This window comes from Protomyctophum parallelum (assembly GCF_964188405.1).
Source record: "Protomyctophum parallelum genome assembly, chromosome: 2".
Lineage (NCBI taxonomy): Eukaryota > Metazoa > Chordata > Actinopteri > Myctophiformes > Myctophidae > Protomyctophum > Protomyctophum parallelum.
The window spans coordinates 30692718-30711892 of record NC_139699.1 but is presented as its reverse complement, the minus strand read 5'-3'; the positions used below and the strand labels follow the sequence as shown (position 1 = coordinate 30711892).

The following is a 19175-nucleotide window of genomic DNA, read 5'->3' as shown; positions in this document are numbered from 1 at the left end:
ACACACACACACACACACACACGAGCTGCGTTCGCTTCCCGCGTTTGCGCGTCTTACTTGTATCACTACTCTGAGCATGTCATAATAGGCGAACATTTGGCGAGAATAGATGACAATTTGATCAAACTAGGTTAACATTCAGCACAAATAGCTGATCTACAATTCAACATGTAACAACATGTTGTGAGGATTTAGAGCAGCTATTTTTACAATTTGACATAAAACAAAGATATATATAGAGTTTAGGTGGATAAAGAATCCATCAATAAGTTGTTTATCTGTATTCTGTGTGTAGCAGTATGTGTTTCAGGATGGGACCCAGGTGTTGCCATGCGTATCAGGGGCATGGGTGTAGGGAATGTTCCACATCCATGGCTGGTCTGAGAACAGAAGAGCACAAGACAATGTAAAGGCCCAAAACATAACAGGCCTTCTTGGAATGAATACTAATACAGCGTATATCATACTACCATTGTTAATAATAAAGGTCCACACACGCACGCACGCGCGCACACACACACGCACACACACACAATACCTTTCTCAGAGTAGCGTTCTGGGGGCAGATCAAAGGGCACAGGGAAGGCGTTGGTAGAAGACACGATAGGATATGGGTTCCTCTGAATAGGGAAGGTTTGCATGTTCTGAAAGACATGGACAATCAGTGGGGCCTTCTCTTTCTTTTCGATGGACAATCATGCACACCACCAGACAGCCTTTCAGAGAAACATGTAAGTGCTCAAAACACTATGGATTAAGTATACAGTACATTTGTGCTCTCTACTGAGCAGGTGGGTGGGATATCTATCTAGTTTACAATGTCATTATGTAGATGCAACTTCCAGATGATTCCTTGCATATTCCAACCAAATTATTACATTGATGTAACGTTACGTTTATAGTCCATTGCCGAACGGTGTTGCTTGATTGCCAAAAACAACAAATCGTCCAGGTCTTTTTTTGGGAGGTGATGCAGCAATCTATTAAGTGATGTCTCTGTACTGCTTTTTCCCCTACTGCGAATGATCTGTCTAATCCTGATCATCATTGGTTTGCTTCATTGTTAACATGATCTCCCCAGTGTACTGTGTGTGTGTGTGTGTGTGTGTGTGTGTGTGTGTGTGTGTGTGTGTGTGTGTGTGTGTGTGTGTGTGTGTTGATCTTACATGAGCAGAAGGCAGGAAGAGGACTCCCAGCTCATAAGAGCGAACCATTATCTGAGTGTTGTTCTTTTCCAGAGCACCCCATGCCGCTTTAGACAGGTTGGAACTACACACACGCATGCACGCACACACACACATACAGGTTGCTAGGTGTTACTTTATCAGTACAGCCTGGGAATTGAACTAGCTAGCAAACAAGAAAGTAAAAAAAGAAAGACAGAATATACAGATTAGCCAGACACACCTTGTGATGAGGATCCAGGCTAGCTGGGTGAAATCTGGTGACGTCCTCATGTAAATCTTGATGTGAGGCATTGCATGACTCCTCCCAGTGGTCTCTGCCTTCCACCGGCTTGAGTGTGCACATATGTAACAAACAACACACACACACACACACACACACACACACACACACACACACACACACACACACACACACACACACACACACACACACACACACACACACACACACACACACACACACACACACACACACACACACACGACTTTGAACTTAAATGCAAATATTAATCCAAGTATGCAGACGTGTGTGTGTGTGTGTGTGTGTGTGTGTGCGTGCTGTCACTCCATTAGCCACTTACTGGAAGTATGCATGAAGCCAGAGCTGTTTCTGAGCCGTCTGGATGCTGTATGGCAGGGAACCTCCAGCTACAGTACATTAAATAACAACAACAGAACAGGACAGTTACAGTCACATGTGCAGTACTACTGTACATGCTGTTAATAAAGTCCAAGATAGACGAGTAAATGAGAGAATTAACTTGTCAGTGTTGAGCGTCTTCATGCTAAGTGCTATGTGTGATTTCTGTCTTTTTGGAGTGGTTTGGTTATTGAAAATGATCATACATGTTTGGTTTCAGTTATTATTACACTGTACTTATTCACCACCTGTGCGCAACCTAACACACACACAAACACACACGCAAATATTAACTGTATATATGGTGATTCCGGGTGTGCCAGTACAGTACAGTAGAGGGTACAGTAGAGGGACCCCACACGGTAACTCTATCATTTCTCAACCGTTTCTGACCCGGTGCGGCTTGCGGGAATCTGGTCTATTTGGCAGCCCATTACCGCCACCTAGCGACATTATAGCGTTTTCATAAAGTGTGCGTTCTCGTGCAAAGGGTCAATTAAAAATGAGAACGCAACAGGACTTTGCCGTTTTATCTGGAGACGGTCGCGTCTAAAAGAGGCCTAATATCCACGCAGTGCTACTGGAACACAGCATCAAACACTGTAGCCAATCTTTCCATTCTGAGTAATAAGCATGCTCCGTCGGTCTCTCCCACAAAAGCGTTTGTGGTCAAAATTACTGCATAGTTTTTGGCTTTATATTATGTGTTCCTCACCTGGGTATCCCTCCAGACTGGTTCTTACATCCTCCACTGAAGGATACACCTGCAAAACACAAACCAGTCTTTAGTGAAATTTAAAAGGTAGGGGAATTTGTTTGTTACAATAACTGTTGAATAGCTTTATATTCTGATACCTAATGTACCTAATGTAGTACCTAATGCTATAGACTAGAGCAGTGTTTCCCAACCTTTTTTGTCCCAGGGAACACTTTTCATAGCCTAAGAATCTCGGGGAACACCTAGGGGGGGAAGGGGGGGTGTGTATATATATATATATAAAATATACATATATATTAAATATATATATATTATAGTAAAAGTAAATATATACGTAAAAGTAATATAATAAAATAAAAACACATGACAGCACTCATCAAATAACGAGAATGAAAAGGACAGAGACAGTGCCTCAGTTTAAAAAAATTGCTCATATGCAATGCCACCTAATCCTAATCAGGTGCAATGCCACCTAATCCTTTTCCTTGTCTTTATTATGGGCCAACTTGTGAAAGCTGCATGCTTTTATTGTGAAGGGTCTCAGTTCTCACAGCCTGCTTATTTTCACGTGCTGAAAATAGCTGATCGACAAGCTCACAACGCGTTGCGTTCGCAACGCGTTGTGAGCTTGTAGATCAGCCATTTTCAGTATGCAAGCATAACACGTGTACGACTAAATCAGGCATCACTGCGCTTCTGTGGAGGGAGGGAGATATATTTTGTTGGCCGAACGAGGCGATCATGTTTGGACATCTATGGACAGCTATTTTGGACAGCTATTTTTCGTGGCACATGGACTGTATGTGTCTGCTGTCTACGTGCATGTGGCTGCGCTATGCGCGCTCCAGTCTTTCTGGAGGGAGCGAAATGTAGCCGCTTCTGCATGCATCTAAGTATTAACATTTCAATGGCCGAGGGTCGTTAGTCTATTGTTCCGTGTTGATGTTATCGCACGTCTAATGGTTAGACGTGTGACAACAACGACGCAACTATAAGAAGCCTGCAGCCCAGTAGCTATAATATTGCTTTCGGGGGAGAGTTAGTGTGCCGCCTGATTTGACAGAAAGTAACACTATAACTTAATTTCGGTCAAATTACGCGGAGCACTTGGACACATCAAACGGAGCACCAAAGCTCAGCGACACACAGGTTGGGAAACACTGGACTAGAGTGTTTGTTCATTAACAGGAGACTCTCTCTCCAGCTCTTTAGTAAACACTTCAGATTTTCAGGTCAAGATACCAATTCTATCCAATTACGAGAAATAACTCAAACGGAGTGAAATTGGAATTTGGAAGTGATGACAAAGAAATTAGCAAAAGTAAATTGGAACTGGAACACTATAAAATGTAAGCGGATAAAGCGCTGCAAAGAAGGGGAGATCCCTGTTGCTGAACAAAGGCTAGCAATGATTACTATAAAAAATATAGTGCTTTAACCTTTTGCAAAAATACTTTTAGTTTGAACTGTTACTGGGGTTTTTTCTTCTCTCCCTTAGCCAAATATTGTGGTCTTAGAAACCATCTTGTGCTGGGAAATGTCCCAGTACGTATTAATGGTTTTATTGTGTCTTTTATCTAAATCTGCATCCTATTACTGGCTGCTCTAGCAACCCTCGGGTGTCATCAAAGTCCTACAGTATGTAGTATCCAATTGTGGCAGTGGTTGCATTGTTGCAATAAGGCGAGTGGAACGTACCAGGTGCAGGGGGGGGTCTGACCGGAGCGAGGTTTTACCCAGTGTGCTCATCGTGCGCAGGAACTCCCCTGTCAACCATTTGGTCTTGTCCACTCCCAAGGAGCCAATGCTGGAGAACTGACCAATGACAGGCCAGGTCTCTTCATTGGGAATGGGACGTGCGTTTTCATACAATAACTTTTTTTTTTTTTAAGAAAGAGAAAGGGAAAAGAAATACAAGTCATGAAATGTCTGAATAAGGCAGCCATCAGACAGACAGACAGACAGACAGACAGACAGACAGAAGGGTCTTTACCTTCCTGAGTCTCAGGTGTCCCCAGCGGTCCATATCTTTACCAACATATCTCCCTGGAGTAGAACCAATCACATAGACTCTGGCAATAGACAGCAGAATTATTAATGAGTTGAGTTAATAACAATGAACTTGAAGTATCAGTAGAATGAAAACGTTGAAATGAACCTGGAGGTTTATAAACCACGGGGTGCCTTGGACGTGTATATGTGTCTTTAAGTCCTTTTTATTGATATCAAACCATATTACAAAAATCTGTTTTTTTGTTTGTTTTTTTGCCTTTCATTCTTCAGCGAAGCTGCGATCCTAGACCAGTTTCGTGCATGCACACTGCCGTTCACTTCCTTGTTTACTGGCGACAAAAGTTGCTCATAACTCTAAAATCTATGGCGCTCCCCATGGTTTTGATCATAACGCAGATGTTCTGTGGTCATTTCTGACTTCAGCAAGCACCTCATTTCGAATATTAACGCTTCTAGAGAGACATAAGACGAGGTAGCGTGAGGTACTAAGGGAAAATTATGCCTCCCGGTTTTGGGGGGTAATGGAATGGCGGGGCTTTTCAGAGTAAAATCTGCCTCATGTGCATGGCACTCTAGCGCCTTTATTATGAAGAATTCCCCGGCAAAAAAAGTGTTTTAATAATTAACTAAACGGATTAGTCTGACTAACCACCGTGTATTATACTTTGTTTCAATGTACTTAGATCTTGCACATTGTAAGTCACTGCATATAGTACCCACCTGCTTTCAGACAAGTCGTGCTCTTGGATTCTCTGCATCCAGTCAGTGAGCTCGGGTGCACGATATGCTGCAAGGTATTCCAGCAGGTCTCTCTTGAAGAAGGTTGGAGACTCACCGTCGCTTGGTGCGCTGCCCTCCGGTAAACGTGGAAACAATGGGCTCATCCACATTCTGGGAAGAGGACATCACAGCCAAGAAACTCATTACACCTCAAATTTACATTTATTTAATCGTCTCAAAATAACGTAAACATAAAACATAAAAATAACGGTAGTGGGTCGCACACTCCAAGACTTCAGTTCAAAACATTCATTTTTGAATGTAGGCAGTCACTCTCCACACCGATGAAGGCTGGATAGCCGAAACGTTTGTCCCTGTTCAAAAATGAAATAAATGTTTTGTCTTGGTGTGTGCGACCCACTACCGTTATTTTTATGTTTTGAACGGGTAGCGAACCTAGAGTCAGAATGCGCGGTGGTCACATGAAGAGTAATTTAATCGTCTCAAACAATTGAGAGTGACATTTGGTATGTTGCCAACACCAACATGTAAAAGGTTGTCTGTCTCTTTGCCTGCACATTTGTCCACAAGAGAGCAGTGACAATGTCAAAACTAACATTAGATCAGGCAAGATAAACATTAGAATGGGCAGAAATAAGATTCTCCACTTGGATCAATAAAATATATAACATAACCACACAGCACTAAGAACTAGAGTAACTACTAAAGATCTGAATTTGTTTTATTAATTTGCCAGGCATGTTTGTCTCTGTGAGGTTGTTGCATTACACTGAAAGTAACAATATAGAAAAATATTAAAATTATTTAATACTATTTACTTAAAGATAAAGTTAGAAACTAAAAAAATATTCAATTCCAGCACAGTACTGTCCTTTAAGGCACTTTATTATAAACCTTGTGAAGGAGACTGACAAGAACGCACATCCGGTTGGACAAAGAACCATGAAACTTGGGATGACATCAATGAAACGTTCTGTCCAAGGAAGCTTAGGTCACGACTTTCCAACGTTTCCTGTCTGTCAGTCAAATCTCACGATACCTCCGAGCCAGAAACGTATCCTGCTGTTTAGATCCTCAAAAAAAATCGCTGGCCGATTATCGGAGCATCTCTAAAATACCGGTATGTATTGAAAATTATGGAGTTGCTCCTTTTATTAATGGTTATCGAGACGAGGCCGCAAATTAGTAAACTCTGCAGGCTACTATTTGTCCCGTTGTCTTTTGTGTAGATAAAATTATGATTGCATTTTTGGTTCTGGTTGGCTGAATGTTGTTTGTATCGGCACGGACAGGGGAAGGTGTCACACCTATGGACACTATAAATGTGACATATTTGTTGTTTACTGCATGCAACGCTGACGAAGACTATAAGCCGAAACACGTACGTTGTGCTGTTTGTTCTGCAGCATACTATAACTATGCCAATTATAATAATGATATAAGTGAATGAAGAATTGTTCAGGTGGACTAACCCCTGTGACTTCTGGTACCAGTCGGCTCTAATGAGGTTGGAGGTGGTAATGACGACCCTGAAGCCCTCCTCATACCACAACAGCATCATTTTCCTGAACCAAGAACAAAGATGGAAGATGAACTACAGCAGTATCGATACAAAGGCATGGCACTAGTATACATACCATGACTACACTGTCTGCTACATTGGTGATTCTCAACCTGTGGGCCAGGGCCTACTGGTCGTGAGGGTACTTCAAGTGGGCCCCTGTCGTGAGGGTACTACAAGTGGGCTCCTAAATAATTGGTATCAGGAATCTCGGGAATATTAGCATACTGTTCCTGTGAAGAGTTTGTTAATGGTTAATTTTGTGGCTCAGACCCTTGTACTCTTTCTCAGCTTCCCCACTGTCTATTTCAGCTTCCCCACTGTCTGTCTCTCCTACACTATTTCCCAGGAGGCACAGAGGTTTCTCTGTCACCCTAACATAGAGAAGCCAGGGACAGGCAGGGTGCGATCGCCTTATATTCGACCAGTTTTGAAACTTTTAAGACAATGCCAGGGAAACAGATTAATCAACATGTCATAGTTGACACATCAGAAGAACTGACAGACATGGCACACAGGAGCAGAGAGAAGGCTTACGTGTGATGAGTTCCAAAAGGAATATCCAGTTTAGCCTGCAAGGACAAAATATATCCCATTAACTACTTTAAACTTGGCACGTCTATTTTGCGCATGTCATTACAGGCAACAACTTTCAAACATTTTAAATTTTAAATAAAAAAAAAGTGTCACTATTTTCACTATTTTTGTACGTCATCATTGTACAACAAAGTATAATACAATACAGCCTTATGTTGTCATTAGTCGATAATAAACTAAAGATATATTTTCTTCATGTTGATTTGTTGATATATAAAGAATAAATGCTTCTCGAGTATTCGATTAACCTAATGAGCAAGACGATATTGGTTCTTCTAAATATTGGTTTAGATGTTCGGTAACTTGGCCAGCCCTAGCACATCCCATCCCATCCCAAAAATGTGATGGGAGTGTTTCCATGTGGTGTGTGAGGTGAGCTGTGTAGTACCTGACAGAAGCTGATGTGACTGTAGGGTTTAGCCTGCTGCAGCAATCGAGCTTTGGCCTCCCTCTTGTCTCCGTGGACTATCAGAACTGGCTTGTTCCTGAACAATCAACATCACACTGAATGCTTTACTGCTTCACCACCAGAAAGACAAGACAGACGACAGTATACACAGTGTAGGAGAGACAGACGGTAGGAAAGCTGAGAGGGAGACAGTGTAGGAGAGACAGACCGTAGGAACTTAAGGCTGAGAGGGAGACATTGTAGAGGAGTATTATGTGATAGCTGATAAAGAACAGGCCTTACCTAAATTCTGGTGGATACTGCTGAACCATCCAGGCAATATCAAAGCAGTAGTTAAACTAGAAAAGAGCAATGAGAACAATTCAACTCGTTTTTAATTAAGGCTATACCTTACAGAAAAAATACTTTTAATTCTTATCATAAAAACCTGCAAAATGCAAAAGAGGATTTTAAGATGATACAACAGCATGAAGAATCTCTTACCTGAACTGACTCCTTCAATGTCCCAAATAATGGAGACAGGATGTCTGATTAAAGATAAATCCATGATTAATTGTTAATGTGTTCTTTATACAAACTTACACACAAAAGAAACGCCACTTCTTCCATCTTTAGGCTGGTTACAGCCATTTTTTAACTTTGTGTCAGAGAAAAACAAAAGTAGGGATTTGAAGCAATTCATATTCAGCTTTCAACCAGTCACCTAAGCTCACCTTCCATCTGCCAACACTTTCATATATGCATGATTTCCTATATTGTCAATTAAGCAAAACTACATGTAAATGAACTGAACTAATGTAAACACATCTAAACCGAGTTACAAATGTCACTTTAAAAATGCTTGTACAATTTTGCTTTCCTTCAACTGTCAAATAAACATTACAACAATAAACTTTTACAAAGTAAACTATAAAGTTAATAAAAAACAAAACAAAACAAAACCAAAGCCAGGATGAGGACCCCACAGCTACATGGTAGATGCTCACCTTTGATATGCAGAGCCCCAGTGTTGTATTTCTTGTCCAGCCCAGTCACCTTGTTGAGGTAAAACCTGTAAGTGTCGTTAGAGCAAGGTACACTTCTCTCAAAGAAGTCCTCTGGCTCATCTACGTAGTAAACTCTCCCGTGGGGACTTGGAGGGCGCTCTTGCTTCGACTCCACCTTCGGCTTCTTGGCTCTAGGAACTGGACTAGACCTGTGTGGATCTGAGGGTAGATCTGAGCTACGTTCCTTTCCATTCCGACCATCATCATCGTCACTATCCGAAAGAGCCCAGCCCGAGTCATCCGTCTCCGTCTTCTTCCGCTTTCCGGCTAGTGAGGGACTGGATTCGTATTTCACCGGCCTCAACTGGCTGGTATGGGCCAGCTGCCTCGCTTCAGAGCCGATGACAAGAGTGGATGGGGCTGTCCTAACCGGTGACAAATTGGATTCTGTTTTCACGACTGTCGTGGGTGTGGGAGGAAGGTTGTGTCTGATCGTGGAGTCAGCCAGGTGATGAGAGGTAGAGGAGACAGAGGCCAGGTGATGAGAGGTAGAGTCTGCAGGTTTGGAAGGCTGAGCTGAGCTGAGCTGCTCATCATCGTCATCACTGCTAGAGACAGCCCACTTGCCATGTTGGCTGCCCTGAGACATGGCTGAGGAAAGGGGGAGATTAGAGAGCCAGTTCAGTAAACATTAACTAAGCCACATCTGAAAAGTGAAAACGTCACTTGACAATGACTCAGAAGTAGCCTGGTAAACCATCCCGGTTGCATGAATTCACATTATTCTTCATTAGTCTTCTGCAGATCAGTCAGGCCCCATAGCACTCACACTGGACAAGACCTAAGCTGAGAGGCTATCATTTGTTTTGGGCGTAAGTTGCAGGATTTTGGCGGAAGTACCGCTCAAGGAAATTACATTGATGCTTTACAAATCAGTTTACATTCTCCATGAATGAAACAAGTGTTGTGATTGGTCGGAATACTATCCGGGGGAAATAAATCTGACAGATGTTCCGGACAGACACATCCGCTTATAGCGTCTCTGCCTTAGGTTGTGACCAGGCTTTTCTCTTTGCAGATGAGTAAGCCTGGGACCGAGGCTACATAGCACTGGGCGGGCGTCTTGCAGAAACCATAAACTGGAAGTCAGATTCAATTGGTGTTTGTGAATCACTGTGCAATGTGCATGCTGTTTGGCTCTTCCACTTTTTGGTTTTCTGCAAAACGCCCACTGGGATGATTTACCAGGCTAACTCAGAAGCACTTTGTGGATAGGTTACTTACAGTCAGTAATTTTAGATTTCTGTAAGTTACAGACATGTTTACATGACATCCACTCCCCCTTTTCCCCCCACTATATAGGCTATGTTTCTTTTCCCTTTTATGATGAATTCCTGTTCTGTTTTGTCTATATAGAAGTGTCTATTTGTACGTCTCTAAATGTTTTGATGAATTGAACATGGTGGACCCATGGTGGATTACAAGTGTAATGCTTAATTGGGTCGTCCACTCACAGTTAACAGTCTTTGTATTGAGTTTGTGCTTGAAATGTACTGTAATTCTGCAAACTGTTAATAAATATTTCAATCAATCAATCAAAACAGTCTTTGTATTGAGTTGTGCTTGAATTGTTCTGTAATTCTGCAAACTGTTAATAAATATTTCAATCAATCAGATGCAGATCAGAAAGGGAATTTGTTTGATGTTGTTGTGGTGTCACGCGCGCGCACAAGCACGTGACGCACGCGCATACACACAAGCACGCACAATAAAACAGATAAGTCTGGAGTACAGCCGAGCCAATGCTGAATTATTACACGTAATAATAACCCAATATTCTAATCTGGCACTGATTTATTACTACTTACCGATAGAAGTGAAAGCGTGTGTGTTATTCAATCAATGATCTATTGTCTGCGAAGTTGTTCTTCCAACGACCCAGTGCACTCAATGTAATACATGCATTCTGAGTTTTCTGACGCAAACATGCACATGGATAAACAGCAAGACACCTTGAATATTACTCTATATAATCTTTTCCACATGCATACAAGTTAAATATATTAGATAAATGCCTTAGATAAATACATATCCACCGCTGCAGCAAGTTGAATTTACTGATGCACAGATATATACGTCCGATGTGCAACGCGGATACTTGACGATTGAGGTTCCGCGACCGTGTTCTGTACTGGCTATAGTTCTGCATATAAAAAAAGTATTTTGACCATTTCTGTGTTTTAATATATTTAGCATTGTTAATGTATGCCCTACTATAAAAACCAGGAGGAGATCTGTTGTCTGATCAGATGTTTTTAGTGTAGATAGAGACGTATTGCTATTGGCATTTCATTTCCTAATGTTAATGTACAGTTCGATGCTTCAGTGACTTACAGCCGAGTATGAGCTTACAGCGCCTCCCTGTGGTGAAACCAACTCTCTGAGTCAGTGGTGGAAAAAGTACTCTGTTAACTGTATCAAATTGGCCTACTGCAATGTAGAAATACTGTGTTTTATGGAAGTAAAAACATGACATTATTCGGCACACATATCCGTGGATATGCACGGCTTGGGATATCCGTGGATATGCTCCTGAGGAGGAGGATTCTAAAAACGACTTATAAATCCTAAAGCCTTGTTTATACTTCACTGTGCAACGGTCCTATGCTGGAAAATAGCAGATATGCGTGTGGAGGAGAGGTGGGCCGGCCATTGAGTGGGAGAATCAAAAAATTATTCAACAATGCATTATGGGACAAACCTCTGTTAAAACCTAAATTACTGTTTAAAAGGGAAAACGATGATAGAACTACATTTAACTTTGTCAATGTTATTTTTTTGTTTTGTTTATATTTTTGAAATAAAATATATTTTGACAATAAAACCGTGGGTGATAGGATAGAAAAATACAGAAGCACATATATCTGGGGGATGGATGTTCACTGTCGGATGTGAGGGTGATCTGTGGCGGCATCTGTCTGGGTTGATTCGGCTGATCTGGCTGGTTAGGCGGTTGTTCCCATCTCCCTCACCATTCCAAGTGTGTCCACTCCCGAAGCTCCGCGCTCGGTGTCAGAGAGGACCTTCCTTCACCCTGGTTCATCGTTGATGGTAGCTCCACTCCCCCGCTAGGACTCTCAAATAAGCCCAAGGCCCATTTGTAGGACGTAGGGCGGTCGAAGCTCCACAACTCCAAGCACATCCAGAGCTGGCACTGCACGTGGCAGTCTGCCTAACTTTTATTTTAGTTTGATTGATTGATTTTTATTTTTTATAAAGTATATTTATTGTTTTTTTAAAGACAAACAGACATTACACAACAAGAACATAATAACAAACAACAAAAGAAAATAAAGAAAAGAAAAGAAAAACAGCTCAGGCACAACACTATTATAAATAAAAAGATTGAATATACAAAGACATGACAAGGACAATGAACCATAATGAACCATAATCCGAATTTTGATAGACTCCCATTCAGGAAATACATCCATACAGTACATAAATACATATATTAAAAAGGCAGACAATAGTTATCATATAGGCACCAAATCATTGATTGATTGATTGAAATATTTATTAACAGTTTGCAGAATTACAGTACATTTCAAGCACAAACTCATTACAAAGACTGTTAACTGTGAGTGGATGACCCAATTAAGCATTACACAGGGTCCACCATGTTCAATTCATCAAAACATTTAGAGACGTACAAATAGACACTTCTATATAGTTAAAGAACAGAACAGGAATTCATCATAAAGGGAAAAGAAACATATACAGTGAGGGGGAAAAAGGGGGGGGATTCAGATTTTACAGGGGCCAGTTTCGAATTGCAGCCGTCCGTATAGGTGCCCTTTGAGAGTGGTTTTGAACATTACAACAAGAGCAGACCCAGCCAAAGAACAGAACAGGAATTCATCATAAAGGAGGTAAAAAGAGAAAAGAAACATATACAGTGAGGGGAAAAAGGGGTAGGGGGGGGGATTCCGAATTTACGGGGGCCAGTTTCGAATTGCAGCCTCCGTAGGTACGGTTTTGAAGGAGTCAAGGGATTTGCATGTCTTAATGACTGTTGGTAGGGCGTTTCACATTTTGGTGGCATAGGAGCGAAAATAATTTAGTCCCTTGTTTGTGCCGAATCTGGGTTGTACATGGTTTGTTGCACTCCCTCTTGTGTTGTGGGTGTGGACTTCGTATTTAGACAGCCAGGTTCATGAGTATCTTGGTGGTGTATCGAATCTTGTGGACCAGATTTTTAAAATGGCCCTTAAGTTGGTGCTAAAGGAAAGGTTAAAGGGGTCACCAAATTCAGTAGTGCTCCTATCCCTCAGGGAGGATGAATAAGATAAACGTGTCTATTTCAGATATGGCTGACTGTATCTGACAGTCACCCCCCTTTCAGCATCTCTGCTATGGGGGGGATCCTGACCATTTGCTTTCCTTGCCTCTTTACTTTCATCCCCCCCCCCCCTCTCTCTCTCTCTCTCTCTCTCTCTCTCAATGTAACCTCGCATCACCAGGCTTTCCACCGCTTCGGAGGAAAGCCTGGTCTCTGTTTCAAAAGTCTGTATGATCCGGGCTGGGGCCGGATAATGTGGTTACGTCATGTTGTAGTATTGTTTTGTAGTCGCCAGACAGGATGAACAGGCGGCGGCAACTTCCTTTTCCCTCTCAATAAAAGCTCTCGTAAGCGAGAGCTTTTATTGAGAGGGAAAAGGAAGTTGTCGCCGCCTGTTCTTCCTGTTTGTTGTAGGCAAACCATTGCCTACAACATGACGTAAGCATATCATCCGGCTCCAGCCCGGATCATATACCGAAATGAAATGGTGCCCAGGCTACTCTCAATGAGTTCTCTAATTTGTCATACTGTATATGTTGTATTATCCCGTAATATTAATCATCATCATCATCATCATCATCATCATCATGACCATGGAGCACAACTTCAATATCAACAACCTTCAAACTCTCTCCAACTGTTTACAGGAGTGCATGGTTCCTAAACCTTTCAGGTCGAGATCCAAAAGAGCGCTCTCTCTTTTGGACGTTTGCCTAGTGAAAATAGCAAATCTCCAAGCGCACAACGCTTTGCTTTGCGCCATGTTGCGAGCTTGTAGACCGGCTATTTGGTGCATGGTTACAATGGTACAGTACTGTATGATTGTGAATGTACTTCTGTTTCAGTGATCCAGCCCTGTGGGGGCTCCTTGACCACCTGTTGAGTCAGAAGTGACAATAAAGAGAGCCACCTTGATCAGGGCAGCTGTCGCACGCACGCACGCACGCACACACACACACACACACGCACGCACGCACGCACACACACACACACACACACACACACACACACACACACACACACACACACACACACACACACACACACACACACACACACACACACACACACACACACACAGCACCATCACCCACTGGCACAAGGAACATCAGCTGGTGGGGGACCAGTCACCTTAAGGCTTAAGCCATTCCTAAAGTGTAGGAATTCAGGGACAGGCTATGAAGTTAACATGCTGTAAGCTTTTTAACCATTCCCAATTGAAATGATTACACTAGCCAGTAGTTATGAATGACAGTACATACTATTATGCTACTATAGTATTAGCCTCAGTCTTATAGAGTTTAAGTGAAGTTTCATTAAAATAACTAATTATGTGTTTTATAGTATATGCATGACCATTAATCAGCATTTGAAAAATATAAGAAATCAGAATCCACTTCTTTATGCATGGGAGCTGCTTGGAAGGCCCCATGACAAAATATCAGAATATGAAATATTATTTATTAAACAACAATAACATCTGTAAAACAACTTATCACTGTTATTGGCTGCCAGTAGGCCTATAGCTAATGTAATCTAAACAAGAATCTTGCAGTGAGGTATTTAAGAGTTTTGAGGTATTCTTATTCTCGTATCAAAGGGAAATTACCGGAAGCAGACCAGCTACAGTGTCAGCTGTTAGATGCTTGGTTTCGGGGGTATACTGTAAGACCACGCCCCCGAGACCCCCCTCTGGAATGCACAGAAGCAGCAGCATCTGAAGACACCTGGTGGCCTGTTCACCGGTCAAATATAGAAAGACATTGTGCTCCTCCCTCAGAAAAAGGCTGGACTATCTGACTGCAAGGCAGGCAAGTCCTCACAAGGCTCAGATCCTGTTGTGATAGCTAAGGCAGGTAGATCACTGGGCAAGGAGGACTGATCAGAAGCAGCTACAGTATAACTTCTCTTTCCCCAGTCAGAGGGTTGGAAATCAGCTTTCTGGTCAAGATGTCAGAGTAAGTGCTATTTTCTTTTTCATGATCATTGTCATTTTAATTGATATCAACGCAGCGGATGAGTTCACATGTAGTTGTGATTAAAGTTCTAAAGGCCATTCTGCTGAAGCCATGTTTCTTACTCCCAAACCTTTTGTCTTTCTCCACAGCAACAAAAGGATGTCATCAAGCCGCCGTTATCAACTGAAGGTATGTTGAGACAGTGCTGATCATGGCACTCTACAAAAGGTGGTGTGATATGCTTTCATTCACCCCATTCACCCCTCAAGCTCACAATTTGCGTGTAGATCAGCCATGTTCCGCAAAGAGATTCTGGTGTAGAATGCATCGCGTTCACAACGCGATGCATTCTGAGCTTGTATATCTCCTATTTGCACTGAATGTTCACTTGTAGATCTGCTATTATTTTAGCTATTTATGCCAAATGCTTGCCTATTACAAGCACAGAATAGGGCTGCTATTTCACGTGGTCAGAAATCTAAGTGGAGCAGAAGTTAAAGTTGAATTTGATTTGAATTGAATTGAATTGAAATGAATCTAACTTAAATTAAATGTTGATCATTTCTCTCTGGCAGAGCTTGATGCTTCAGGTCGGTGAGCAGTTGGTGGCCCAGGCAGCACTGGAGCTGGTGGAGGAGGAGAAGAGATACATGGAGGAGAACTGCCCTCCACTTTCTATCCCTGGTTCTCAACAGGAGCTCCAGGTAATGAAATGAGCACCATGCTGTCCTTGTATAACTTAATTTCTTTCTTTCTTTCTTTCTTTGTGCACCAAGAGTTTTTTTAATCTAATGTGTATCTTCTCTTCCTCACCTCGGCAGGAGCTGTGCAGGAAGTTCCACAAGGAAATTGACCTAGCTGACGACGAGCGCTACGACTCCGAAACCAAGTCGACAAAGAACAATAAGGATGTGAGTAGGAGTCTCCCCCCATTGTCATACAGGACAAAGATTTTATGAAATTCTGAGTGTATATGTACACGTAAATTGGGATCATGCATTGTGGTTTTTGTAGCGTTAAAAAGTAGCATACCAATAGTACAAAGTAATGTAGCCTAAACTATTTCACTGCAAAAAATTTAACTCCAGAGACAGAATTCTGTGTAATAGTACAACACCAACACGAACAGAAAGCATTATCTTGAAATATACAGAATGTCCATGCAGGACAAAATGCTATAAGCAGGTGTGAGCGGTCGTTGTTGTTGTCTTGTCTGTCAGATTGACGAACTGAAGATGAAAATCCGGGACCTGAATGGGAAGTTTAAGAAGCCAGAGCTGAAGAAAGTGCGCATGTCGGCCCAGCAAATGCTGGCAGCGCTCCAGCTGGGCTTCAAACAGAACACAAACATGGATCTGAGGTCCAACCTCAAACAGGTCAAAAAAGAAGCTAAGGAGGAGGTGAGTGGAACCATAAAAGTTATTCTGATTTCATTTCCTAAAGCCTGATTTATATTTATGTCCTATGGCTACGACAGTAGGCTTATCGATCACCAGGAACCAAAATAGCTGATCTACAAAGTCATACTCATCATGCTTCATTATGTTTTAATCATTTTCTGACAAAAATGACCCTATCACATTAACAGACAACACACAAAACAAGAGAGTCACAATAAAAATCAACCAAGAAAACATTCTTCTTCCTATCATACAAGTCATCATAATGCAAGGCATATTAGGCCTTGTGTTTGTTTCTGTGCACCGTAGATTGTGCATTACATTCACCCATTCACACACCAATGCCGGAGGATACCATGCAAGGCAGCAAGGCACCAACCTGCACATCAGGAGTAATTAGGGGTTCACACTCACATTAGGGGTTTACCCAAGAACACTTCAACACTAATACTTTGGGGGAACCCGGGATCAAACTAGGAACCTTGTGTTTCCCATCCGGCCACTCTACCAGTACCAGCCACCCTATACCTGAGCCACTGATGCAGTTAAAACATGTATGCCATCCAGTGCAGCAATCCTGATTCTGGAGGTAGGCTGTGTCTTTGATTTGTACATGGACCAGGCATTTCAAGATAAACATTCCAAGTACCACTACCAACCATTACTTAGAATCATAACAATCCTTTGGTACCGATATAGATTCGCCATACTGACATTTGCAAGCCTGGGCCATGTACATAAACTGAACTGTTTGGCATGACAAAGAGCCAAGCCAAACAACCTGCCAATTAAATACTGCTCTGTTTCGGCTGTTATAGGCAGTTTGTCTTTGTGGAGGAGAAGGTGCCCTGCAGCTGTGTATCCTTAGGTGCCCAAATAAATAACTGAAATGTGTGTCTCTGTGTGTGTGTGTGTGTGTGTGTGCTAGTGTGTGCATGTGTACGTACATACACCATGAAGCAAATTAATTATACTTGTGCTATGCTTGCATTGCTTGCGTTAATCAAACTCTGTGAGAGCACAACAATTGAGGTTCATTTTGACACTTACAGTGTTGAATTAACACCCCAGAGTTTTATTTGTGTTCCCCCCAGGAGGTGGCAGGTGACTGGAGGAAGAACGTGGAGGACAAGGCTGGCATGGACGGCAGGAAGAAGCTGTTTGAGACAGAGACCGTCTCTATAACGGCCTGAAAGTGTTCCATGTGCAACCACTGGTGGAAGAAATGCTGATCATTCATTGAGATTTTGTAAAAGTATCAATACTAAAATATAAAGATACAAGTAAAAGTTGCAAGTAAAAGTCCAGCATTCTAAATGCATTTGAGTAAAAGTAGAACAAGTATTGTCAACAAAATATACTTTAAGTATCAAAAGTAAAAGTAAAGTAAAATATTTGGCTCCCAGATGTATAGTGGAAGTAAAAGTATTGAAAATTGAAGATAGGCCTAAAGTAAAAAACAAAAACAACAATGACTGACGTATCAAACACCATCAAACAATGTTTTTAGGCCACCACAATGTTTTTCCAATGGGAGTCACATAGTTTGACCAAACATTTGTTTTTGATTGCTGATTGCTGGTGTTCTGCCCCTCCCCCCACCAAACCTTTGTTTGAGGCCGAGCTGTAGCAATTAAGCCTCCGTTTATGAACTGCTATAATCAGTTTGCATGCCTCAGCCTCATGGCTTCATGTTGCAGCATTCAGAGAATGGGTTTTATGCCGTTCAGACTCCAGAGTCAGACTATGGGTTTTATATAGGTAAGCCTGAGCCTCCCATTGGCTTAGGAGGCAGCCAATGGTCACTACTAGGTCACTACTAAGTAGAGGTAGATCAACATGCAGCTGGCAAAAAAGTAAAAAACTGTATTTTATTAAATGTACACACTTACTTTCCACCTGTGCATGCACCCCTTGTTTCTGATGCAACGCTATCTGCTGTTTTCTAAACAATTACATACAAAATTACTGTGTTGTTCACTATTTAATTCATGTTTATTTATCACAATGTATCCTTGTTGTACTGTAAAGAATTTATAAATTCTAAATCATTGGATGTACTAAATATTTCGTTTGTGTGTTTTGTGTGGCAGTATTTATTGAATTCATAATTTCCTTGTGGAAATGGAACTGCATCGATTACATCAGCCCTCTCTAGTCCACGTGTGCACAGGGACGACTCCAGGGGGGGGGGGGGGGGGGCAAGGGGGGCTTTAGCCCCCTCTGGTGGAGGCATAGCCCCCCCCCCCCCCCAAGCCCCCCCTCAAAACAAGCACATTTGACTGACTTCTATGTAAACCAAGATTCATTAGCCCCGCTCTAAATAGCCAGCACCCCCATAACACCCCTAGTCACAATTTTCTGGAGCCGCCGCTGCATGTGTATACTACGACATTAACATAACAATGAATAATGACAGGACACAATATTCAGCATTAAAAGTTTTAAATAAAGAATAATTCACACATCAGAAAATAATAAAATAAGAGAGAATTTCACATACTACAGATTGATTCCATACAATATCTGTAATTACAATTATTAAATTATTTATTTATATATGGCCTGTCTGTACACCATTTTGTCAAAGCTCCTGCTGCATAACATTTCACATACGTCTGCC

At 41.8% G+C, this 19175-nt stretch overlaps 2 protein-coding genes across 2 annotated transcripts; one reads left to right on the top strand and one right to left on the bottom strand.

Moving 5' to 3' along the window:
- Positions 1–62: 62 nt before the first annotated feature.
- Positions 63–10873, bottom strand: tdp1 (tyrosyl-DNA phosphodiesterase 1). Its single transcript, XM_083757605.1, has 16 exons — positions 10721–10873; positions 8853–9503; positions 8350–8393; positions 8149–8204; positions 7846–7942; positions 7398–7432; positions 6772–6864; positions 5279–5449; positions 4539–4617; positions 4244–4420; positions 2543–2591; positions 1769–1835; positions 1408–1515; positions 1167–1269; positions 539–644; positions 63–380 (listed from the first exon to the last, which is right to left on the bottom strand). The coding sequence occupies exons 2-16, from the start codon at positions 9499–9501 to the stop codon at positions 307–309; spliced, it is 1908 nt and encodes a 635-aa protein (XP_083613731.1). The 5' UTR covers positions 9502–9503; positions 10721–10873; the 3' UTR covers positions 63–306.
- Positions 10874–15144: 4271 nt separating this feature from the next.
- LOC310854592 (troponin I, fast skeletal muscle-like) lies at positions 15145–17745 on the top strand (the record flags this gene model as incomplete). The annotated part of the gene is made up of 6 exons (XM_083759268.1): positions 15145–15152; positions 15302–15341; positions 15728–15856; positions 15974–16063; positions 16373–16552; positions 17647–17745. The coding sequence occupies 6 exons, from the start codon at positions 15145–15147 to the stop codon at positions 17743–17745; spliced, it is 546 nt and encodes a 181-aa protein (XP_083615394.1).
- Positions 17746–19175: the final 1430 nt, after the last annotated feature.